We start from the raw sequence: 27986 nt of genomic DNA, 5'->3' as shown, positions 1-27986 counted from the left end.
AGGGATGGGGAGGGAGGAGAGAGACTGAAGGAGATTAGGAGCAGATTAATGGAGGGATGGGGAGGGAGGAGAGAGACTGAAGGAGGTTAGGAGCAGATTAATGGAGGGATGGGGAGGGAGGAGAGAGGCTGAAGGAGGTTAGGAGCAGATTAATGGAGGGATGGGGAGGGAGGAGAGAGGCTGAAGGAGATTAGGAGCAGATTAATGGAGGGATGGGGAGGGAGGAGAGAGACTGAAGGAGATTAGGAGCAGATTAATGGAGGGATGGGGAGGGAGGAGAGAGACTGAAGGAGATTAGGAGCAGATTAATGGAGGGATGGGGGGTGGGGAGGGAGGAGAATGTGAGTAGAGGTTGCAGAGGGATGAAGAGGGATGGATGGATGGAGGGAGGCAGAGTGGGGGAGGTGAGTGGAGGGAGGGAAGGAGGGTTAGTGTCAGGAACTGTAAGAGGGACAGTGAAAGGAGGAGGGCAATTCCATTTTGATTACACAAAGTTGTGAACAAACAAAAAGCAAATTGAATGTGTGTGTTGCAGTGCTCTGTATCCTGTGGTCTGGGGATCCAACGTAGGGAGCCAGTGTGTCAGAGGTTGACCTCAGCTGGACAGCAGGTGATGCTGGCGAGGAGGCTCTGCGACGGCCTCTCCTCTCCACCCCTGGTCAGGACATGCCGAATGATCACCTGCCCTAGTGAGTACACACACACACACACACACACCTCAATATCCGGCCTGATAAGCGTACGATAGACCTCTTTCAGACCTTTTCATCATGTGCACACACTCATACACACACACACTCTCATACATAACACATACACACACACACACACCACATTCACACACATACATACAACCACACATATATACACACTTCCCATGTCTGCATGTCTGGGGAAAAATGTCTTGTTGTTCCATCTGATGTCAGTGCTCCGTAAAGCTCAACTCTACAGAGATGTGACCAGATTAGAGATTCTGAAAGCATACAGTCTCTGCATCCCAAATGGCACCATGTTCTCTCAAAATTAGTGTACTTTATAGGGAATAGGGTGCCATTGGTCCTGGTCAAAAGTAGTGCACTTGGAAATAGGGTGCCATTTGGGACGTATTCACTGTGAACATGCTATGGGTGAGTAGGAGTCTTAAATATGTACACTTGAAAGTGATCCAAAGTAGTATAGAGAATAGGGTACCGTTTGTGATCCAGCCACTGTGACCGTACTGTACCTAAGTACAAAGTCTTCTATATCTATATGTCTGGAAAGTGATTATCCATGAGAATAAAGACACAGGAACATGTTCTGTTCTTTATCAGGCCATCGACAGCTCCAGTTCTCACTTTGAATGTTTACAATTGAACCGACTAATCAAAAACGTGTGTGTGTGTATATATATATATATATATATGCACACACACATCGACCTACATCTACCTACAGTATATATGTTATCTATGCCAACGTACAAACAGTACAGCATTACTGACCACAACCTACGCACGCACACAACACACACACACACACACACACACACACACACACACACACACACACACACACACACACACACACACACACACACACACACACACTACAAGCCAACTACTGTTCTGTGCAGCCAAGCGTACTTCCAGAATGAAGAGAACATCTGAAAAGCATACAGAAGTAAGGTCAATGGTTGTTCACTGAGTGTGTGTGAGTTCACACTGTAAAGGAAATAGTCCACTCTCCTATGGTGTGTGTGTGTGTGTGTCCCAAAGTGTTCACTGTGTATCTGAAAGCTACCATCTCTCTGAACTGCCTCAACAGAGAGAGGACATACAATGCAAGATTGAGTGCCTCGCAAATGTCACAGCTACTCCTTAAAGGAAGTGTGTGTGTGTGTGTGTGTGTGTGTGTGTGTGTGTGTGTGTGTGTGTGTGTGTGTGTGTGTGTGTGTGTGTGTGTGTGTGTGTGTGTGTGTGTGTGTGTGTGTGTGTGTGTGTGTGTGTGTGTGTGAGAAACTGTCCTACCCAGCTGCTGCTTATGAGGGCCAGGGTCATGGTGTGTGTGTGATGTGAGCGCATGCCCGTGCCTCTGTGCATGAACTTTCAACATGTCAGTATACTACATCTATAGATTCACAATAGGGTAGTGTGTATACTACATCTATAGATTCACAATAGGGTAGTGTGTATACTACATCTATAGATTCACAATAGGGTAGTGTGTATACTACATCTATAGATTCACAATAGGGTAGTGTGTATACTACATCTATAGATTCACAATAGGGTAGTGTGTATACTACATCTATAGATTCACAATAGGGTAGTGTGTATACTACATCTATAGATTCACAATAGGGTAGTGTGTATACTACATCTATAGATTCACAATAGGGTAGTGTGTATACTACATCTATAGATTCACAATAGGGTAGTGTGTATACTACATCTATAGATTCACAATAGGGTAGTGTGTATACTACATCTATAGATTCACAATAGGGTAGTGTGTATACTACATCTATAGATTCACAATAGGGTAGTGTGTATACTACATCTATAGATTCACAATAGGGTAGTGTGTATACTACATCTATAGATTCACAATAGGGTAGTGTGTATACTACATCTATAGATTCACAATAGGGTAGTGTGTATACTACATCTATAGATTCACAATAGGGTAGTGTGTATACTACATCTATAGATTCACAATAGGGTAGTGTGTATACTACATCTATAGATTCACAATAGGGTAGTGTGTATACTACATCTATAGATTCACAATAGGTATACTACATCTATAGATTCACAATAGGGTAGTGTGTATACTACATCTATAGATTCACAATAGGGTAGTGTGTATACTACATCTATAGATTCACAATAGGGTAGTGTGTATACTACATCTATAGATTCACAATAGGGTAGTGTGTATACTACATCTATAGATTCACAATAGGGTAGTGTGTATACTACATCTATAGATTCACAATAGGTAGTGTGTATACTACATCTATAGATTCACAATAGGGTAGTGTATACTACATCTATAGATTCACAATAGGGTAGTGTGTATACTACATCTATAGATTCACAATAGGGTAGTGTGTATACTACATCTATAGATTCACAATAGGGTAGTGTGTATACTACATCTATAGATTCACAATAGGTTAGTGTGTATACTACATCTATAGATTCACAATAGGGTAGTGTGTATACTACATCTATAGATTCACAATAGGGTAGTGTGTATACTACATCTATAGATTCACAATAGGGTAGTGTGTATACTACATCTATAGATTCACAATAGGGTAGTGTGTATACTACATCTATAGATTCACATTAGGGTAGTGTGTATACTACATCTATAGATTCACAATAGGTAGTGTGTATACTACATCTATAGATTCACAATAGGGTAGTGTGTATACTACATCTATAGATTCACAATAGGGTAGTGTGTATACTACATCTATAGATTCACAATAGGGTAGTGTGTATACTACATCTATAGATTCACAATAGGGTAGTGTGTATACTACATCTATAGATTCACAATAGGGTAGTGTGTATACTATATAGATTCACAATAGGGTAGTGTGTATACTACATCTATAGATTCACAATAGGGTAGTGTGTATACTACATCTATAGATTCACAATAGGGTAGTGTGTATACTACATCTATAGATTCACAATTCAGGGTAGTGTGTATACTACATCTATAGATTCACAATAGGGTAGTGTGTATACTACATCTATAGATTCACAATAGGGTAGTGTGTATACTACATCTATAGATTCACAATAGGGTAGTGGGTATACTACATCTATAGATTCACAATAGGGTAGTGTGTATACTACATCTATAGATTCACAATAGGGTAGTGTGTATACTGTGTTTTGTGTTTGGAGATATTAGATGGATGGAATGACTTCACATTAACCAAAGGATTGACTCTCCCCTGCTGTCATGCTAGCCTCAGGTTGTATCCCAAAAAGCACCTTATTCCAAAAACAGTGCATTACTTTTCATCAGGTCCCATAGGGCTCTGCACTATATAGGGATTAGGGTGCCATTTGGGATGTAGCCTCAGAGTCTCAAGCACAAGGTCATGTTGCCTCATCCTTCTAGCCCAGACCTTATCTCATTCCCTGTTATCAAAGCGAATGATATCAAATCCACAGGATTAACTTTCCCAGATATACAGGGAGGGTGCTTCCCAAATGGCAACCTTTTGCCATATAGTATACTACTTTGGAGCAGAGTCCACATTGCCTCAGTCTAAGTATGACCATACAGGCTCTGGTCACTACATAGGGAATAGGGTGCCATTTGGTACGCTGACAGAGAGTGCGTTAGAGGGAGGGTCTGAATGCATTGCCTCACAGTCTAAGTATGACCATCGGTCAGTACGAGACAGAAATTACAGTGATTGAAATGTACTGCTCTTTCGTGAGAGCTTGGTTTTAGGTTCAGCTGATTCCAGACAGAACAGGGTGGAAGATCTTGTTCTCTACTGATTGACTCTTTTCTCATTTTAAGATCACCTCATTAGATCACTTCATTAGATCACTACAGTAGATCACAAGGTCCAACTGAAATGTGACTTCTGCTTTTAACCCCTCCAAGGACATAAATACACCCAGGTTTTGGAGAGGTGTGGGGAGCTGCCACACTGGGCGCCCCGGGAGCTGTTGTTATGGGGGGTTAAGTGCCTTGCTCAAGGGCACAACGACAGGCAATGGCATCTGGGATTTGACACCGGCAACCCTCTAGTTGCCAGCTCACTTCCCGATAGATTTTTCCTGTCAGACCCAGGATTTGAACTGGCAACCATCCGGTTGCTGAGTTTCCTCTTTAACCGCTAGGCTAACTGCCGCCCAAATTATGCTAATGCTAATGTAGAATCATTATTCCAAATCAAATCATTATCATAATGTCAGATATAATGTAGGTTTTATTTATAATATTTTGTGTTAGTTATAAAGTTGTTTTATCCTTCTAAACCTTCATGCTATAGCCTATATTTGTCATGTGAGTAAATGACAATGGTTTAATTCACTGTAAGAGGTTGACCACCGTTATGTTCTCTCTCTCTCTCTGTCTCTCTGTCTCTCTCTCTCTCTCTGTCTCTCTGTCTCTCTGTCTCTCTCTCTCTGTCTCTCTGTCTCTCTCTCTCTCTCTCTCTCTCTCTGTCTCTCTCTCTCTCTCTCTCTCTCTGTCTCTCTGTCTCTATCTCTCTTTCTCTCTCTGTCTCTCTCTCTTTCTCTCTGTGTCTCTCTGTCTCTCTGTCTCTCTCTCTCTCTCTCTCTCTCTCTCTCTGTGTCTCTCTGTCTCTCTCTCTCTCTGTGTCTCTCTGTCTCTCTCTCTCTCTGTGTCTCTCTGTGTCTCTCTCTCTCTCTCTGTGTCTCTCTGTCTCTCTCTCTCTCTCTGTGTCTCTCTGTCTCTCTCTCTCTCTCTGTGTCTCTCTGTCTCTCTCTCTCTCTCTCTCTCTGTCTCTCTCTCTCTGTCTCTATCTCTCTTTCTCTCTCTGTCTCTCTCTCTTTCTCTCTGTGTCTCTCTGTCTCCCTCTCTCTCTCCCTCCCTTTCTCTTTCCCTCCATCCATCATTCCCTTCAGAACATAAGACAGAGATGAACCCCAGACAGCTTGTGAAGGAAGCATCCAGAATCAACCAGCAGCCCACAAAGGAGACAGGGAAGGAAGCATCAAAGGAAACAATCAAGGAGCCAGTAAAGCGCTGTCCGTTGATTCTAGGCTTGAGTCGTATCTACATCCAGACCCGGCAGGAGAAACGCCTCCACCTGACCATCGGTGGGCGTGCTTACCTCCTACCAAAAACCTCCCTGATCATCAAATGCCCTGTCCGGCGCTTCCAGGTTGGATCCTTTCCTCATGGTCTTTACTGTTGTAATGGATGAGAACATATGCCATGGCTGGGGTTTCCAACTATGACTGGACATGTTTATCATTTAAAATCACTTACATTTCATTTTGTAGACTCATTCTGGCAATAGACAAATCTCCCTGAACAGCTGTTCTGCTCAGCTTGTCAGGAGGTAAAGGCCATTCCAGGGGCGGTTGTCCTCCTTAGCTCTTATTTTTGCCTTGTGTTTTGTCTTGTATGTTGCATCTAGAAAGCCTACATCCGTTGGGAGAAGGACGGCCGCCCCCTGCACAGCTGCAAGCGTCTGGGCGTCACCAAATCTGGTTCTCTAAAGATCCACAGCCTAGGAGTTGTGGACAGTGGGGTGTACGTGTGTATCGCCGGCCCCGCCTCAGACACATTCACCCTTAAACTGATTGGCAGCGACAGCAGACTGATCGACCGACCGATTGAAAACGAATCGGACCCCGAACCTGGCCTAGACCTGACCAGGATTCAACCGCGATTCAACCCTCAGGACTGGGACACCCAGGGTCTTCCTCACTGCCTCCCGTTTACCCCCAGCCTCAAAGGTCCCAGTCTGTCTCTGCTGCCCGGTGGTGTGGAGGCCTCGGTGCTGCAGGTGCAGGCGGGGTCCTTGGTGCTGCAGCCCTGGAGCCTGGAGGAGAGGGTGAGGAACGTGAGTCTGCAGGCGGAGATGGGAGAGATCAGCCAGGAACAGGCTTCTCAGATCATCTACACCCTAATCACAGAGATGTCTGGAGGCCAACAGGCCTCCACAGAGCAGTGGAAAGGGACCAAGGAGGAGACGGGGAACCCAAAAGGTAACCTTTTGTTACGTTAGAAAATAATCCAATACAATAGAATACAACTTTTTCCCTCCAAGGATGTCACCGTACCAGAATGGAAAACACCACATGTACATCATACACATGAGAAACAGTTACCCAGGCACACCATGCTGTACATATAGGACAGAAACACTCACATTCATTCATAATGAATCTGCAAGTGCCTGAGAAGTTTTTTTGCATAATATAATATACAGTATTACATAACTTTTTTGTATAATAGTATGCAGTAATGTATGCAGTTACCATGTCGTTTCTAAGCAAACACCAGGTAGTTAGCGGGCTGTAGAATAAAGCTTAATGCTAGTTTTCACTCAGAGGGCTCTATTTTCAGGCCGGCGTTAAGGCAGCACTAGTGGCAAACGCACGTTAGTTTGCAAATTTATAATGGAAATTCTGGCACACTGGTATTTTCCAGCCCTAACGCCATGTTTGGCAATTGACCTTTCTTATATCAGCTCACTTGTGCTCAGATGGGCGGGTGGAAATATTTGAGGCGTGTCCTTAAAAACATGATCCATAGTGCTAATTTCAGGCAGTGATGGTAGGGATATTTAAGACCAACCTAAAGCTGGTTTCAGCAGTAACACAGATGGTTATGACATGAATATTGACAGCAGAAACACAGCCTATCCAGCCGTGATGCACACTGTCCTTATGAACATGGAACAAGATGAGCCTGATGTGCTTTTGGAGTCTGAATACTTCCTAATTAGAAACATAAAAAAAACGTGCTTTTTCCCAAATCGTTTATTTGGTTAAAAACCAAGATTAATCTCCTCCTCTCAATTAAGGCTTTTTTTGTCTTCCAAATGCAATCGTAAAGTAGTCAAGACTGTCGATAAAGGGTTTGGCTCCCGAGACCACTTGGAAATAAATCTTAATCACCAAAGCTTTATTCAAATATGAAGTTTGAGAGGAGTAAAACAGTGAGCTGACATTCCTTTTTCATCCCTGCATTGTAGGCAGGCCCACATTATTCTAGCATGCAGGTCACGTTTTGAACGTACGTAAAAACCCCTCCATGATGTAGAACCCAAGACCTCCCTTAGACCTACTATAATGAAGGCTGGTTCAACAGAAATGACCTACTATAATGAAGGCTGGTTCAACAGAAATGACCTACTATAATGAAGGCTGGTTCAACAGAAATGACCTACTATAATGAAGGCTGGTTCAACAGAAATGACCTACTATAATGAAGGCTGGTTCAACAGAAATGACCTACTATAATGAAGGCAACAGAAATGACCTACTATAATGAAGGCTGGTTCAACAGAAATGACCTACTATAATGAAGGCTGGTTCAACAGAAATGACCTACTATAATGAAGGCTGGTTCAACAGAAATGACCTACTATAATGAAGGCTGGTTCAACAGAAATGACCTACTATAATGAAGTCTGGTTCAACAGAAATGACCTACTATAATGAAGGCTGGTTCAACAGAAATGACCTACTATAATGAAGGCTGGTTCAACAGAAATGACCTACTATAATGAAGGCTGGTTCAACAGAAATGACCCTACTGATAATAATAATGAAGGCTGGTTCAACAGAAATGACCTACTATAATGAAGGCTGGTTCAACAGAAATGACCTACTATAATGAAGGCTGGTTCAACAGAAATGACCACTATAATGAAGGCTGGTTCAACAGAAATGACCTACTATAATGAAGGCTGGTTCAACAGAAATGACCTACTATAATGAAGGCTGGTTCAACAGAAATGACCTACTATAATGAAGGCTGGTTCAACAGAAATGACCTACTATAATGAAGGCTGGTTCAACAGAAATGACCTACTATAATGAAGGCTGGTTCAACAGAAATGACCTACTATAATGAAGGCTGGTTCAACAGAAATGACCTACTATAATGAAGGCTGGTTCAACAGAAATGACCTACTATAATGAAGGCTGGTTCAACAGAAATGACCTACTATAATGAAGGCTGGTTCAACAGAAATGACCTACTATAATGAAGGCTGGTTCAACAGAAATGACCTTATAATGAAGGCTGGAAATTCAACTATAATGAAGGCTGGTTCAACAGAAATGACCTACTATAATGAAGGCTGGTTCAACAGAAATGACCTACTATAATGAAGGCTGGTTCAACAGAAATGACCTACTATAATACTATAATGAAGGCTGGTTCAACAGAAATGACCTACTATATTGAAGGCTGGTTCAACAGAAATGACCTACTATAATGAAGGCTGGTTCAACAGAAATGACTACTATAATGAAGGCTGGTTCAACAGAAATGACCTACTATAATGAAGGCTGGTTCAACAGAAATGACCTACTATAATGAAGGCTGGTTCAACAGAAATGACCTCTATAATGAAGGCAGAAATGACCTAATGACCTACTATAATGAAGGCTGGTTCAACAGAAATGACCTACTATAATGAAGGCTGGTTCAACAGAAATGACCCACTATAATGAAGGCTGGTTCAACAGAAATGACCTACTATAATGAAGGCTGGTTCAACAGAAATGACCTAATAATGCTGGTTCAACAGAAATGACCTACTATAATGAAGGCTGGTTCAACAGAAATGACCTACTATAATGAAGGCTGGTTCAACAGAAATGACCTACTATAATGAAGGCTGGTTCAACAGAAATGACCTACTACTGGTTCAACAGAAATGACCTACTATAATGAAGGCTGGTTCAACAGAAATGACCTACTATAATGAAGGCTGGTTCAACAGAAATGACCTACTATAATGAAGGCTGGTTCAACAGAAATGACCTAGAAGGCTGGTTCATGACCTACTATAATGAAGGCTGGTTCAACAGAAATATAATAATGAAGGCTGGTTCAACAGAAATGACCTACTATAATGAAGGCTGGTTCAACAGGCTGGTTCAACAGAAATGACCTACTATAATGAAGGCTGGTTCAACAGAAATGACCTACTATAATGAAGGCTGGTTCAACAGAAATGACCTACTATAATGAAGGCTGGTTCATAATGAAGGCAACAGAAATGACCTACTATAATGAAGGCTGGTTCAACAGAAATGACCTACTATAATGAAGGCTGGTTCAACAGAAATGACCTACTATAATGAAGGCTGGTTCAACAGAAATGACCTACTATAATGAAGGCTGGTTCAACAGAAATGACCTACTATAATGAAGGCTGGTTCAACAGAAATGACCCACTATAATGAAGGCTGGTTCAACAGAAATGACCTACCTGGTTCAACAGAAATGACCTACTATAATGAAGGCTGGTTCAACAGAAATGAAATGACCTACTATAATGAAGGCTGGTTCAACAGAAATGACCTACTATAATGAAGGCTGGTTCAACAGAAATGACCTACTATAATGAAGGCTGGTTCAACAGAAATGACCTACTATAATGAAGGCTGGTTCAACAGAAATGACCTACTATAATGAAGGCTGGTTCAACAGAAATGACCTACTATAATGAAGGCTGGTTCAACAGAAATGACCTACTATAATGAAGGCTGGTTCAACAGAAATGACCTACTATAATGAAGGCTGGTTCAACAGAAATGACCTACTATAATGAAGGCTGGTTCAACAGAAATGACCTACTATAATGAAGGCTGGTTCAACAGAAATGACCTACTATAATGAAGGCTGGTTCAACAGAAATGACCTACTATAATGAAGGCTGGTTCAACAGAAATGACCTACTATAATGAAGGCTGGTTCAACAGAAATGACCTACTATAATGAAGGCTGGTTCAACAGAAATGACCTACTATAATGAAGGCTGGTTCAACAGAAATGACCTACTATAATGAAGACTGGTTCTGGTTCAACAGAAATGACCTACTATAATGAAGGCTGGTTCAACAGAAATGACCTACTATAATGAAGGCTGGTTCAACAGAAATGACCTACTATAATGAAGGCTGGTTCAACAGAAATGACCTTGGTTCAACAGAAATGACCTACTATAATGAAGGCTGGTTCAACAGAAAGAAATGACCCACTATAATGAAGGCTGGTTCAACAGAAATGACCTACTATAATGAAGGCTGGTTCAACAGAAATGACCTACTATAATGAAGGCTGGTTCAACAGAAATGACCCACTATAATGAAGGCTGGTTCAACAGAAATGACCTACTATAATGAAGGCTGGTTCAACAGAAATGACCTACTATAATGAAGGCTGGTTCAACAGAAATGACCTACTATAATGAAGGCTGGTTCAGCAGAAATGACCTACTATAATGAAGGCTGGTTCAACAGAAATGACCTACTATAATGAAGGCTGGTTCAACAGAAATGACCTACTATAATGAAGGCTGGTTCAACAGAAATGACCTACTATAATGAAGGCTTTCAACAGAAATGACCTACTATAATGAAGGCTGGTTCAACAGAAATGTTTCAACAGAAATGACCTACTATAATGAAGGCTGGTTCAACAGAAATGACCTACTATAATGAAGGCTGGTTCAACAGAAATGACCTACTATAATGAAGGCTGGTTCAACAGAAATGACCTACTATAATGAAGGCTGGTTCAACAGAAATGACCTACTATAATGAAGGCTGGTTCAACAGAAATGACCTACTATAATGAAGGCTGGTTCAACAGAAATGACCTACTATAATGAAGGCTGGTTCAACAGAAATGACCTACTATAATGAAGGCTGGTTCAACAGAAATGACCTACTATAATGAAGGCTGGTTCAACAGAAATGACCTACTATAATGAAGGCTGGTTCAACAGAAATGACCTACTGCATTTCTGCCCAAACGTTTACGTTCAAAGCCTCTCCTGTAAAGTAGTGATGTGTGACATATGCCTAGTTTTCTGAAATGAGTCACATATTTTGCCATGGAGCACATTCTGATTGGCCAGTGAGGGGCCAAGCCTCGAGACACCCACAACTTGTTTATTCATCGAGCCCCAGCCCCTTTCGCGCCAATGCCAACAAGTGTACCGAGAATTGTGATAGTGAAAATAGCAAAACTATTTCTGACTCACCCCTGAACCTATAGCACTACCGCCTGCGTTTAGATGTACCATTCTGTTAGGTTTGTTAAAATAGAGCCTGAAACAGGATTGTGTATTCAGATTAAACATTTGCAGGCACTTTATGGTGTTAGAGTTAGATTTAAAACGTGGGTATTCATAGGACAGATACTTTCATAGCTAAATAAAAATACAAGTTATTTATTTATGTTCAGTTTATATACAGGAATGAAACCCACAACTCATTATGACATTACTAGTGCATCAAATGTGTTTTTATCAAGGTTGGGGGTCAATTCCTTTTCAATTCAGTCAATTCCTTTTCAATTCAGGAAGAAAAACCCCTACTGTAGTTATTATTTAATCTGCAACATACAATGTGATACGATCTCAAATCTCAATAGACCGGACACCAAACTCGTCAGAGTGGTCGGCTAGTAGCTTCAAGAGACCAGTGATCATCCGACAGAGGCAGAACCCCCCGATGACCTTCCAGAGGAGTCTGAACATCAGTGTTGGCCAGACAGCCTTCCTGACCAACGCCACGCGGCAGCTGTACCTGCTCTGCCCCACAGAGGGCATCCCGCAGCCCCAAATCACCTGGACCAAGGACGGAGTAGAGCTACAACTAACTGACAGGTAACACATACAGTAATACACAAATACACACATGCATACTGTCACATTCTCACACACACACACACACACACACACACACACACACACACACACACACACACACACACACACACACACACATATAAATAAGACATGCCCATTAGCTTTATGTTATCCTCCGTTCTCACTCTCACTCTTTCCATAATATAGTGCAGCAGCCATCTATGTGGGGTATAGCTCAGGCCTGCTGGGCTTGGCTTTGCCCTGGAGAGAATTCTGATTGTAGCTATGCAGGATATCTGTGAGAAGCTATGGAAACTGTTACTCATATATCAGAGAAAGGAGAAAGGACTCGGAGCCCGCTGTGAATGTTCTGTGTTCCGAGTCCGCCGCAGATCATGGTGTGAAATTTACAATTTCACCTTCCGGACCATGTTGCTGAGTCTCACTCCTCGTCCTCAAGTCTTCCTCCTCCTCCCCCTCTTCAAATCTTCCTCCCTACTCATGTCTTCTTCCTCCTTTACCCCATTCTCATCCTCCTCTTCCTCACATCTTGTATATCACCCTCCCTCCTCCTCTTCCTCACATCTTGTATATCACCCTCCCTCCTCCTCTTCCTCACATCTTGTGTAACCCCCTCCTCCTCTTCCTCACGTATTGTATATCCCCCCTCCTCCTCCTCCTACTCTCCTCATGGATCTCCCATGGAGCTGGAGCAGCACTCACTGTTTTACAGGGTCAGCTCAGAACTTGGCTGGAGAAGGGAGAGAGTGTAGAGAAAGGGGATAGAGAGGTGAGAGAGAGAGGGAAGAGATGTGAAGGAGAGGGGAAAATAGAAGAGAAGGGAAGGAAAGAGGAGAGAGGGGAAAGAAAGAGGAGAGAGAGAGAGGGGAAGGACAGAGGAGAGAGAGGGGAAGGAAAGAGGAGAGAGGGGAAGGAAAGAGGAGAGAGGGGAAGGAAAGAGGAGAGAGAAGGGAAGGACAGAGGAGAGAAGAGGGGAAGGAGAGAGAGGGGGGAAGGAAAGAGGAGAGAGGGGAAGGAAAGAGGAAAGAGGGGAAGGAAAGAGGAGAGAGAAGGGAAGGAGAGAGGGGAAAGAGGAGAGAGAAGGGAAGGAAAGAGGAGAGAGAAGGGAAGGAAAGAGGAGAGAGAAGGGAAGGAAAGAGGAGAGAGAAGGGAAGGACAGAGGAGAGAGAGGGGAAGTAGGGGAAGGAGAGAGAGGGGAAGGAAAGAGGAGAGAGAGGGGATCGGAAAGAGGAGAGAGAGGGGAAGTAGGGGAAGGAGAGAGAGGGGAAGGAAAGAGGAGAGAGAGGGGAAGGAAAGAGGAGAGAGGGGAAGGAAAGAGGAGAGAGAAGGGGAGGAGAGAGAAGGGAGAGGGGAAGGAAAGAGGAGAGAGGGGAAGGAAAGAGGAGAGAGAAGGGAGAGGGGAAGGAAAGAGGAGAGAGGGGAAGGAAAGAGGAGAGAAGAGGAGGGGGAAGGACAGAGGAGAGAGAGGGGAAGGAGGGGAAGGAGAGAGAGGGGAAGGAAAGAGGAGAGAGAGGGGAAGGAAAGAGGAGAGAGGGGAAGGAAAGAGGAGAGAGAAGGGAAGGACAGAGGAGAGAGAGGGGAAGGAGGGGAAGGAGAGAGAGGGGAAGGAAAGCGGAAAGAGAAGGGAAGGGGAGGGAAGGCAGAATAAAATTGGGCAAAAAGGCGAAAAAAAAAGTGAAATGGTAATGTAAAAGGGGAGGGAAACATGGATGGTTGATTGACATTCACAGGGCTGAGGCGTGAAGCTGTGTGTTCTCCCAGTTCCGTGTGAGTGTGGAGACGGTTGCCCTTCACTTGCTCTTATCAAAGTGATGTGGTCTTGGAACCAGCGTGTTGTGATAGCAGGCAGTGGGACCGCCTGTTGTGTACTGTAACCTGTTTGACCTCTCTAAAGACTTGGATAGATTCGAAGTGGAAATTCAGTAACTCTTATAAGACAATGGAAATTGCTATAATTAAAACCAGTGTGTTTCGGCCTTTAGCCTTCATCAAGATTTTTCAACAGATTTGCCAGGCCTCATGTTCATTCAATGAGGGGAAAGACGTTTGTTTTAGGTTGCTTACCGGCTTTTTAAACCTGTAGTAGAGAAATAAAAATACCATATTTTATGTTTGATGTGTATGTATGCCAGTGTGGAGCCAAAGGCACATTTCCACATTTGGACTTGCTTGCTTTTGGTGGATGCCATGGCAGTCTTTCCTTCATAGAAGCTGCTACGCCCGACCTGACACCAGGTCAGATGTTATCCATAATGTCTCCTTTGGCCTTCTGGGAGGTCTTGGTCCATTACATGAGGGGACCCACAGTATAAATGTACTGGCAGCCAGCTCAGGATGTCCAGCAAATCTCAGCCTTCTGACCTTTATCTGGAAAATCTGGACAATTAAGTTGTTTGTGGTCCAAATGTCATCATGTGATCCTGATTGGTCAGACTTGGTTGGACCATGGAAGCACAGGACGTACTGGACTGTGGAGGCGCACTGGAGGCCTGATGCGTGGGACCGGTACAGGTGGCACCTCAGAGCGAGTGCGGGGAGGAAGCACAGGACGTACTGGACTGTGAAGGCGTGCTTGAGGGAGCGTGAGGGGAGCAGGTACAGGACGTACCTGACTGGGAAGGCGCACTTGAGGGAGAGTGCAAGGAGCACAAACAGGCCGTACTGGGCTGTGAAGGTACCCTGGGGACACAGTGCGTAGAACCGGCGCAGGATGTACTGGACCCTGGAGGCGCACTGGAGACCAGGAGCACTGAGCCGGCACAACCCGTCCTGGACAGATACCCACTTTAGCGCGACAAGTGCGAGGAGACCTGGTGCGTATAGCCGGCATCAATTATACCGGAACTTTAACACACTTCTCAGGACAAGTTCGAGGAACTGGCACAGGTGGCATCGGACGGCTAACACGCTCCTCAGGGCGAATGACGTGCATACTACGCCAAACCAACAGCTTTCTCTCTTCACTCTCCTCCAATTTGTCCAACAACTCCTCGAAGGTCTCTAACTCTCCCCTCCGTTCACTCTCCTCCAATTTGTCCAAAAACTCCTCAACAGTCTCTGACTCACCCCTCAACTTTGCCGACCACTCCGTGTGCCCCTCCCCCAAAAAATGTTGGGCTGTCTTTTGGGCTTGAGTCGTGGCCGCAAACCCTGACCTCGTCGCTGTCCTTCCCTCGCTGCCTCCGCCTGCTTCCATGGCAGGCTTTTGTCTCCTGCCATTATCTCCTCCCAGGTTCAGGATGTCTTCTCCTCCTACCCACGCTGCTTGGTCCGTTTGTGGTGGGATCTTCTGTCACGTTCGTCATAAGGAGTAGACCAAGATGCAGCGTGTTATGTTTCCATCCTTTATTATGGAATAGAAAACTTCAAAAACAAACACAACAAAGCGAACAACCGAAACGTGAAGCTAATATAATGCTCTCAGGCAACTATACATAGACAAGATCCCACAAAGCACAATGGGAAAATGGCTACCTAAATATGATCCCCAATCAGAGACAACGATAAACAGCTGCCTCTGATTGGGAACCATACTAGGCCAACATAGAAATACAATTCACCTAGATAACCCACCCTTAAATCACACCCCGACCTAACCAACATAGAGAATAACAGCTCTCTATGGTCAGGGCGTGACAGTTATGCATATACTGAACACGTGTTCAAGTCACTTTGGATAAAAGCGTATGCTAAACAACTGAACAGTATTATATCATCCTGTCCTATACTGTCTACTGGCATGTCTACTGTATATATTCTACTGCATGTGTTTAGCAGGTTTTACATGATAGGTACAGTACTGGCCGTAGGACCGTTGCTAGCCACAATTCTATTTTTCCAGGGATGTGGTCTGAGAGAGGACATTTTCCCTGCTCTAATGGTTTATACGTTCCCCTCTAGGTCCACTGACTCCATGTTATAAAGTAGAAAATCATTTTTTCCCCTTTTACTACATATAGCAGAGTAAGTCTGATACTTGGATTATCTAAATAAAAGGTCAGACAATATGTTAGGCACAGATCTAGGATCAGCGTACCCTCCCTTAAGCCTCACCTTAACCATAATGGGGGGACAAACAAAACTGATCTTGGATCAATGTCAAGAGGGCAACTACATTCTGCTACAGAGTAGAAAGAGGTTTCACCCCCTAATGGTTATGGTTAGGCTTCGGGAAGGGTAAACTGATCCTAGATCTGTGCATAAGGGTAACTTCTAGCCTGTGAGTGGTGGTCAAGCATCAGTCTGATGAAGTGGGATGTGTGTGGGAGTAGCTCTGTGTACATTCCCACATGGTCTAAATGGGATCTAACAGAGAGCTTATAGCCCCATAGAGATCCATAAACCACTGCATGGCTTTAGCAGCCCCCAGCCTCCTCTAGCCACACACCCATATACACAAACCCTGTTTGTTTCCCCAGACCCAGATCCTGCCTCTCTCCCCCAGCCCATAACCCCAGACACAGACCCTGTCCCAGCCACAGTCCCTGTGTTCCCAATCCCAGCCCTTGCCCTCTCCCCACAGCAACACTCCATATAAACAGTCCCTGTCCACTTCCCCCAGCCCCTCTCCCCCATGCCCTTTTACCCCAGTCTCAAAGGAAGTAGACTTCATGAGTCCAAAAACAGCCCCCACAAGCTGTTTTGACCCAAGCTTTCCCTGCATGGTGGTTCCTGTAATCTCTTAAATATGTTATTGGAGTGTTTGAACATGGGCCAATATTCATAGTGCCTCCATGCAGAAGTGCTGATCTAAGATCAGGTCTTCCCTGTCCATTAAATTATAATGAATCAAGTAGACATTGTGTTGCTCCTCTGTCCTGGATTGGTGGTGTTTGTTCCAGAGCCAAGGGAAGCTCAGGCAGACTTATTGGCCTTGAGGAATAGTTGAGCGGCCGGAGAGGAAGGACAGCTCAGAGCATGGGAAGAGGACCAGTCCCTTCAGAGACTGGACTGTCCAGAGAGGAAGGACAGCTCAGAGCATGGGAAGAGGACCAGTCCCTTCAGAGACTGGACTGTCCAGAGAGGAAGGACAGCTCAGAGCATGGGAAGAGGACCAGTCCTTTCAGAGACTGGACTGTCCAGAGAGGAAGGACAGCTCAGAGCATGGGAAGAGGACCAGTCCCTTCAGAGACTGGACAGTCCAGAGAGGAAGGACAGCTCAGAGCATGGGAAGAGGACCAGTCCCTTCAGAGACTGGACTGTCCAGAGAGGAAGGACAGCTCAGAGCATGGGAAGAGTACCAGTCCCTTCAGAGAGGTGAAAAAGTGACTGGACTGTCCAGAGAGGAAGGACAGCTCAGAGCATGGGAAGAGGACCAGTCCCTTCAGAGACTGGACTGTCCAGAGAGGAAGGACAGCTCAGAGCATGGGAAGAGGACCAGTCCCTTCAGAGACTGGACTGTCCAGAGAGGAAGGACAGCTCAGAGCATGGGAAGAGGACCAGTCCCTTCAGAGACTGGACTGTCCAGAGAGGAAGGACAGCTCAGAGCATGGGAAGAGTACCAGTCCCTTCAGAGAGGTGAAAAAGAGACTGGACTGTCCAGAGAGTAAGGACAGCTCAGAGCATGGGAAGAGGACCAGTCCCTTCAGAGAGGTGAAAAAGAGACTGGACTGTCCAGAGAGGAAGGACAGCTCAGAGCATGGGAAGAGGACCAGTCCCTTCAGAGAGGTGAAAAAGAGACTGGACTGTCCAGAGAGGAAGGACAGCTCAGAGCATGGGAAGAGGACCAGTCCCTTCAGAGAGGTGAAAAAGAGACTGGACTGTCCAGAGAGGGAGTTCAGGGTTTATGAGGCCCTCTTACCGACATTCTGTATGTGTGTGTCTGTCTGTGTGTGTGTGTGTGTGTCTGTGTGTTTGTCTGTGCCTGTGTGTGTGTCTGTCTGTCTGTGCGTGTAAGTGTGTATGCGCGTTTGTCTGCCAATCAAATGAGCAGGTCTGTGCATGTATGCAAGCAAGGACACGTGTGTGTGTGTGTGTGTGTGTGTGTGTGTGTGTGTGTGTGTGTGTGTGTGTGTGTGTGTGTGTGTGTGTGTGTGTGTGCATTCGCTTGTGTTCGAGACTTTAAAACACGCCAATCATAACAATCTCCCACTAATCACACAGATTAACAACTCACTGAAACATGACCTAGGTATCCCAAATGGCACTCTATTCCCTTTGTAGTGCACTACTTTTGACCAGGGCCCATAGGGTAATAGAGTGCCATTTGGGATGCGTGCATTAACTCAGAGAAAATATGAAAGAGAGGTTCAGCATCATTAAAGGAAATTAGATCTTTAATCGGCATTTTAATTTGATTAGACTAGATCAGGACTTTATGTTTATTCTGATTTCATGCACTAATAGCATCTGCACACACACACACACACACACACACACACACACACACACACACACACACACACACACACACACACACACACACACACACACACACACACACACACACACACACACACAGACAATGCACACACGCTATACGCACGCACACTCAGACACATCACACCCACACAATTACATACACACACATGTAGCTGTTTGACCCAGCTTGAGACAGTTTGTTTGTAATAGTTTTATGTCATGTGACTGCTGAGAGATCATAGGCTGTACAGTTCTAGACTCTGGTCATGTGACTGCTGAGAGACCATAGGCTGTTCAGTTCTAGACTCTGGTCATGTGACTGCTCATAGGCTGTACAGTTCTAGACTCTGGTCATGTGACTGCTAAGAGATCATAGGCTATACAATTCTAGACTCTGGTCATGTGACTGCTGAGAGATCATAGGCTGTACAGTTCTAGACTCTGGTCATGTGACTGCTGAGAGATCATAGGCTGTACAGTTCTAGACTCTGGTCATGTGATTGCTGAGAGGTCATAGGCTGTACAGTTCTAGACTCTGGTCATGTGACTGCTGAGAGACCATAGGCTGTTACAGTTCTAGACTCTGGTCATGTGACTGCTCATAGCCTGTACAGTTCTAGACTCTGGTCATGTGACTGCTGAGAGGTTATACAGTAGGTGTACAGTTCTAGACTCTGGTCATGTGACTGCTGAGAGATCATACAGTATGTGTGCAGTTCTAGACTCTGGTCATGTGACTGCTGAGAGATCATACAGCTGTGTACAGTTCTAGACTCTGGTCATGTGACTGCTGAGAGATCATAGGCTGTTACAGTTCTAGACTCTGGTCATGTGACTGCTGAGAGTCTGTACAGTTCTAGACTCTGGTCATGTGACTGCTGAGAGATCATAAAATAGGTATACAGTTCTAGACTCTGGTCATGTGACTGCTGAGAGATCATACAGTAGGTGTACAGTTCTAGACTCTGGTCATGTGACTGCTGAGAGATCATACAGCAGGTGTACAGTTCTAGACTCTGGTCATGTGACTGCTGAGAGATCATACAGTAGGTGTACAGTTCTAGACTCTGGTCATGTGACTGCTGAGAGATCATACAGTAGGTGTACAGTTCTAGACTCTGGTCATGTGACTGCTGAGAGATCATACAGCAGGTGTACAGTTCTAGACTCTGGTCATGTGACTGCTGAGGGATCATACAGTAGGTGTACAGTTCTAGACTCTGGTCATGTGACTGCTGAGAGATCATACAGTAGGTGTACAGTTCTAGACTCTGGCTCTGTGGATGATATTGCATTCATGAGACAGCCTGCCACAAAGGTCAAGAGTAGTGAATTATTTAAAACAAACTTGTATTGCCAAGCTATCTGTAGTGTTTCAATGAATTATGATGTAAAACATGTTACCATGTATACATCATCTATGATGTATTACATGTTAACATGAATTCTTATATATAACATGTTAACATAAATTCCTATATACTGTATAACATGTTAACATAAATTCCTATATACTGTATAACATGTTAACATAAATTCTTATATACTGTATAACATGTTAACATAAATTCTTATATACTGTATAACATGTTAACATAAATTCCTATATACTGTATAACATGTTAACATAAATTCTTATATACTGTATAACATGTTAACATAAATTCTTATATACTGTATAACATGTTAACATAAATTCCTATATACTGTATAACATGTTAACATAAATTCCTATATACTGTATAACATGTTAACATAAATTCTTATATACTGTATAACATGTTAACATAAATTCTTATATACTGTATAACATGTTAACATAAATTCCTATATACTGTATAACATGTTAACATGAATTCTTATATATAACATGTTAACATAAATTCTTATATACTGTATAACATGTTAACATAAATTCTTATATACTGTATAACATGTTAACATAAATTCTTATATACTGTATAACATGTTAACATAAATTCTTATATACTGTATAACATGTTAACATAAATTCTTATATACTGTATAACATGTTAACATAAATTCTTATATACTGTATAACATGTTAACATAAATTCTTATATACTGTATAACATGTTAACATAAATTCCTATATACTGTATAACATGTTAACATAAATTCTTATATACTGTATAACATGTTAACATAAATTCCTATATACTGTATAACATGTTAACATAAATTCTTATATACTGTATAACATGTTAACATAAATTCCTATATACTGTATAACATGTTAACATAAATTCTTATATATACTGTATAACATGTTAACATAAATTCTTATATACTGTATAACATGTTAACATAAATTCTTATATACTGTATAACATGTTAACATAACATATAATAACATGTTATAAATACTGTTAACATAAATTCTTATATACTGTATAACATGTTAACATAAATTCCTATATACTGTATAACATGTTATAAATTCATATATGTATAACATTAAATATGTTAACATGTTATACATATACTATATAACATGTTAACATTTATATACTGTATAACATGTTAACATAAATTTATATACTATAACATGTTAACATGAATTCTTAAATATAACATGTTAACATAAATTCCTATATACTGTATAACATGTTAACATAAATTTGTATATACTGTATAACATGTTAACATAAATTCTTAGATACTGTATAAACATGTTAACATAAATTCTTATATACTGTATAACATGTTAACATAAATTCTTATATACTGTATAACATGTTAACATAAATTCTATATACTGTATAACATGTTAACATAAATTCCTATATACTGTATAACATGTTAACATAAATTCTTATATACTGTATAACATGTTAACATAAATTCTTATATACTGTATAACATGTTAACATAAATTCCTATATACTGTATAACACATTAACATAAATTCCTATATACTGTATAACATGTTAACATAAATTCCTATATACTGTGTAACATGTTAACATGAATTCTTATATATAACATGTTAACATAAATTCTTATATATAACATGTTAACATAAATTCCTATATACTGTGTAACATGTTAACATGAATTCTTATATATAACATGTTAACATAAATTCTTATATATAACATGTTAACATAAATGCTTATATATAACATGTTAACATAAATTCTTATATATAACATGTTAACATAAATTTTATATAAATTCTTATACTATAACATGTTAACATAAATTCCTATATACTGTATAACATGTTAACATACATTCCTATATACTGTATAACATGTTAACATAAATTCCTATATACTGTATAACATGTTAACATAAATTCTTATATACTGTATAACATGTTAACATAAATTTTATATACTGTATAACATGTTAACATAAATTCCTATATACTGTATAACATGTTAACATAAATTCTTTTTTATTTTATACCTTTACTTAACTAGGCAAGTCAGTTAAGAACAAATTATTATTTTCAATAACGGCCTAGGAACAGTGGGTTAACTGCCTGTTCAAGGGCAGAACGACAGATTTGTACCTTGTCAGCTCGGGGGTTTGAACGTGCAACCTTCCGGTTACTAGTCCAACGCTCTAACGCTCTAACCACTAGGCTACCCTGCCGCCCCAACATAAATTCTTATATATAACATGTACACTATAATCCATTTCCATACAATCACTTTACTGCACACCAAAAAAGTGTATAGTATTTTATTGTATTATATAGTGATGACTGCGGTTGAGATACATGTCTTGTTTTCCTTTGCTACTGCAGGGTACACTGGGATATCTCTGGCGGACTGCATATCTCTAGTCCTGGGCCGGGGACAGAGGAGTGTACAGGTGCACAGCCTCAAACACCCACGGTTCAGCCTCAGAGACTACACAGCTGCTGTTAGCTGGTGAGTACCCAGTCAACTGGGTTATATATGGGAGGCTGGTAGCCTAGCAGTTAGAGCGTTGGGCCAGTAACCGAAAGATTGCTGGTTTGAATAGCCAAGCCTACAAGGTGAAAAATATGCCGATGTGCCCTTGAGCAAGGCACTTAACCCTAATGTGCTCCAGGGGCGCCGTACTACTATGGCCGACCCTGTAAAACAACACATTTCACTGCACCTATCCGGTGTATATGACAATTCAACATGTTATTATTTTCATTAGTGCACCCCCAGCCCCAAAGTTCACCAAAGTATACTTCGTCTGGTCTTTGGCATCCCAACGCAAATAGCGTAGTCGGCAATACATTCCTAACCCCCCGCAACTAGCGAGCCGGAAAACAAAGGGGGGAAATCTGCATACTAGTCTTAATAAAACCTCATTTCCACCACCATGCGTTCAGCCAATCAGGTTGCACCGCCTGCTGTACGCAGCGTCCAGAAGTAGCTAGCCTCCCTAGCATGGTGGTGGAAAGGGCTTTTATTGAGCAGTCAGGTTGCACCGCCTGCTGTACGCAGCGTCCAGAAGTAGCTAGCCTCCCTAGCATGGTGGTGGAAAGGGCTTTTATTAAGCAGTCAGGTTGTACCACCTGCTTTACGCAGCATCCAGAAGTAGCTAGCCTCCCTAGCATGGTGGTGGAAAGGGCTTTTATTAAGCAGTCAGGTTGCACCGCCTGCTGTACGCAGCGTCCAGAAGTAGCTAGCCTCCCTAGCATGGTGGTGGAAAGGGCTTTTATTAAGCAGTCAGGTTGCACCGCCTGCTGTACGCAGCATCCAGAAGTAGCTAGCCTCCCTAGCATGGTGGTGGAAAGGGCTTTTATTAAGCAGTCAGGTTGTACCACCTGCTTTACGCAGCGTCCAGAAGTAGTTCGCCTTCCTAGCATGGTGATGGAAAGGGCTTTTATTAAGCAGTCAGGTTGCACCGCCTGCTGTACGCAGCGTCCAGAAGTAGCTAGCCTCCCTAGCATGGTGGTGGAAAGGGCTTTTATTAAGCAGTCAGGTTGCACCGCCTGCTGTACGCAGCGTCCAGAAGTAGCTAGCCTCCCTAGCATGGTGGTGGAAAGGGCTTTTATTAAGCAGTCAGGTTGCACCGCCTGCTGTACGCAGCGTCCAGAAGTAGCTAGCCTCCCTAGCATGGTGGTGGAAAGGGCTTTTATTAAGCAGTCAGGTTGCACCGCCTGCTGTACGCAGCGTCCAGAAGTAGCTAGCCTCCCTAGCATGGTGATGGAAAGGGCTTTTATTAAGCAGTCAGGTTGCACCGCCTGCTGTACGCAGCGTCCAGAAGTAGCTAGCCTCCCTAGCATGGTGGTGGAAAGGGCTTTTATTAAGCAGTCAGGTTGCACCGCCTGCTGTACGCAGCGTCCAGAAGTAGCTAGCCTCCCTAGCATGGTGGTGGAAAGGGCTTTTATTAAGCAGTCAGGTTGCACCGCCTGCTGTACGCAGCGTCCAGAAGTAGCTAGCCTCCCTAGCATGGTGGTGGAAAGGGCTTTTATTAAGCAGGTTGCACCGCCTGCTCAGGTTAGCCTCCCTAGCATGGTGGTGGAAAGGGCTTTTATTAAGCAGTCAGGTTGCCTGCTGTACGCAGCGTCCAGAAGTAGTTAGCCTCCCTAGCATGGTGGTGGAAGGGGCTTTTATTAAGACACTGCTCATATTTTTCTAGCAGCCCCCTATTAAATGTAGTTCAGGAGGAAGCCAATGTTGTAGCCTGATAGGAGGATGTTTTATTTTATGAACCAGCCACCGGGCGACATGAGTGTATTACCGGCTGGGTTGATAGCGTCAACACCAAGAGATAATACACAACGTCAGGAAGAACACCCTCTAGGGGTCTCGGCGCTAGGGCACACCATAGGAAAACGCTTTGCAACGGAAAATGAAAACAAGTGTTTCTTATTGGACAAGTTCAGGTAGTCCCTCCTGTTTTCAGACAGTTTGCTTCCGTTTAGTTCCTAGTGAATACAAACATGTCCCAGGTCTGATAAGCATTATAAGCATGCAAATGATGAAATGCTCCAAGAGGAAATGATCATGTATTCATAGTATGTACACTATTTATAAATCATTTATTAATACTTATTCATGAAAGTTATTATGAAATGTTACTCTCATTAAATAACATTATGCAATGTTATTATTATTATTTTAAATGTTAAATGAAATGTTATTTATGTAATTTATGTTTCTTAAAAACAGTGAGCCAATAAATGAGCCATTTGGAAACATTTGTAGATTTTGTCTGTTTTTCACAGAGCCTCCTGTGATAGCTGTGTCGTGGAGGAACGTATCGGACAAGGAAGTCCCCAGTCTGAGGGCCGTGGTGGGGGGACGGGTCAGCCTACGCCCTGGGGCTAACCTAACTCTAGACTGCCCCGTCACAGGTAGGCCTCACCATAGCAATTCAATCCCATACACTCTTAGGAACACGGCTTCCTAAAAGGTTCTACAACTGTCCCCATAGGAGAACTATTTTTGGTTCCAGGAAGAACTTTTTGGGTTCCATGTAGACCCTCTATGTAAAATGTTCTACATGGAAATCAAAAGGGTTCTGCCTGAAATGAAAAAGGGTTCTTCAAAGGGTTCTCCTAACGGATTAGGGTTACTGCCTTTCCAGGGAGTTTTTCCTAGCCACCATGCTTCTACATCTGCATTGCTTGCTGTTTGGAGTTTTAGGCTGGGTTTCTGTATAGTGACATTGACTGATGTTAAAAGGGCTTTATAAATACATGTGATTGATTGAGATGCTCTATATGGAACCAAAATGTTCAAAGGGTTCTCCTATGGGGACAGCCAAAGAACCCTTTTAGGTTCTAGATATCACATTTTTTTAAAACTGTAGAATGGATCATGCCATAGTGATTCTAATTATGTGTATCTCATAGGGACAGACAGTCCCTCCATTTTGTGGTTCACATTGTCAAGCTCCAAAATGATCGACCATGTGTTGAAATTGAATTTCATGCAATAATAGATATCTGGTGTAAGGTAGCACATTCAGGCAGACATGATCAAGCTATGAAGTGGACATACCTTGTGTTGAAATTGTATTTCAAACAATAACTTGTATCATCTATACAGCATGTCTATACAATAGTATCTATACAGCATATGTATAGTGAAAATAGTAGGATATTTTCTCCACACTGGTCTTTGTCAGTTGTAGTTTTGGCTGCTCTTTGGCAGTAATATACTGTGGTGAACACAAATGACTGTCAGCCTAGTCCTACTGCAATCTAATACCCTAACATGGGTTTTATGTATCCATATGGTTATGTGGCAGATCATAGCTACGCTGTAGACACGCAGAAAGACACAGTTAGCTGAAAAGTGAATGGTGTGGAAAGCCACCATGCCAGTCAGGGCTCTAGCAGTGGACACATGGATTTAAACTTCCTGGTTCAGTTACAGCTGTAATGAGGTGTCTAAAATGAGAGCAGAGCTTTGATTGAGAAGTGATGTTTGTGACGAGGCTTGGCAGTTGGCTACGGCATCATGCAATTTCACAACACAACAAAATGATTCCTTTTAGCATTTTTAGCTAGAGATGTTTGTCATTTATGATCTGAAGTGGTATTAGACCAGAGTCATATCTGACCCCCTATTCACCATGTAGTGCACAACTTCTGAATCCATATAGGGCACTCAATTTGACCACAGCCCTATCTGACACCCACATTTGGCTGTGGTGCACTATGGGACATTGGGGGATAGGCCGGGGTGTTATTGGAGACAGCCAATAACCTTGACCAACGACACCATAGTTATTGGGTTGAATCTTCCCAGGTTGCCTCCTAAATGCCACCCTATTGCCTTTATAGCACCCTACTTTTAACCAGGGCCCATATAGTGCACTATATAGAGAATAGGGAGCCATTTGTAATGCGCATCCAGCCTCATCATCACCTTAGTGAGAACCGGCTGAGATGAAAGGACATGTTATTTAAGTCTCATTTGTTTTGGCCTTACACCTTTACAGAAACACACACACACACAGAGACACACACACACACACCTTGCACACCCTAGCACCCTCTCTCTCATCCCATTCAATCACTGGTGATTAAAGCAGCTGTGTGTGTGTGTGTGTGTGTGTGTGTGTGTGTGTGTGTGTGTGTGTGTGTGTGTGTGTGTGTGTGTGTGTGTGTGTGTGTGTGTGTGTGTGTGTGTGTGTGTGTGTGTGTGTGTAAAGGTGTAAGGCCAAAACAAATGAGACTTTGGACTGATGTCCTTTCATCTCAGTGAGAGTAGAAGGGAGAAATGGAGAGAGAAAGAGGGAGACGAGGGGAGAGAGAAAGAGAGAGAAAGGTATTTAAAGGCAATGTAAAGAGATACTGTCTTTTATTTGTTACTTAGGGTTGTGGAGAGATGTCTGGCAGCAGTTGGCTTCCCTCCAAGACACACACACACACAATGCACACACACACACTCAGAGAAAGAAACACAGACACATACATGGAAAGGCAAACACTGAAGACACACTCTCTCTCTCTCTCTCTCTCTCTCTCACACACACACACACACACACACACACACACACACACACACACACACACACACACACACACACACACACACACACACACACACACACACTGTAGGATCCAAGCTATTAGATCTTATAAACCATCCTGATTGCAGAAGGTAATGTCATCTGTATCATTGAGGTCAGAGATCCTGAGAAACAATCACTGGACCTTCACACACACCATTTTACCTTGTCAGTATATTCAATATTGGATTCATCTCCAGTGAGTTTTGTGTACATGCATTTCTCGTAAGAAAAAACACATATTTGTATTTGTATTGATATGCCAAAGCAGCAGCTAATCTTCCTGGGGTCCATTAGTTCCTGCCAAAGCAGCAGCTACTCTTCCTGGGGTCTATTAGTTCCTGCCAAAGCAGCAGCTACTCTTCCTGGGGTCCATTAGTTCCTGCCAAAGCAGCAGCTACTCTTCCTGGGGTCCATTAGTTCCTGCCAAAGCAGCAGCTACTCTTCCTGGGGTCTATTAGTTCCTGCCAAAGTACTCTTCCTGGGGTCCATTAAGCAGCAGCTACTCTTCCTGGGGTCCAGCAAAATGAAGGCAGTTTATAAAATGTTAAAAACATTACAATACATTCACAGATTTCACAACACACTGTGTGCCCTCAGGCCCCTACTCCACCACTAGCACATATCTACAGTTCTAAATCCATGTGTATGTATAGTGTATGTTATTGTGTGTGTATGTGTGTATGTGCCAATGTTTGTGTTGCTTCACAGTCCCCACTGTTCCATAAGGTGTTTTTTTAATCTGTTTTTTGAAATCCAATTTTACTGCTTGCATCAGTTA

At 42.8% G+C, this 27986-nt stretch overlaps 1 protein-coding gene across 1 annotated transcript; it reads left to right on the top strand.

The window, feature by feature from the left end:
- Positions 1–505: 505 nt before the first annotated feature.
- Positions 506–25037, top strand: LOC121843271 (ADAMTS-like protein 3; the record flags this gene model as incomplete). The annotated part of the gene is made up of 6 exons (XM_042312874.1): positions 506–689; positions 5616–5875; positions 6134–6707; positions 12124–12358; positions 22500–22567; positions 24909–25037. Coding segments are annotated over exons 1-6 (1435 nt in total), but the record flags the coding sequence as incomplete, so codon positions are not given.
- Positions 25038–27986: the final 2949 nt, after the last annotated feature.

Source organism: Oncorhynchus tshawytscha, unplaced genomic scaffold, assembly GCF_018296145.1.
Source record: "Oncorhynchus tshawytscha isolate Ot180627B unplaced genomic scaffold, Otsh_v2.0 Un_contig_6847_pilon_pilon, whole genome shotgun sequence".
In the NCBI taxonomy this organism is placed as follows: Eukaryota; Metazoa; Chordata; class Actinopteri; order Salmoniformes; family Salmonidae; genus Oncorhynchus; species Oncorhynchus tshawytscha.
This window is presented reverse-complemented; position numbering and strand designations above follow the sequence as displayed.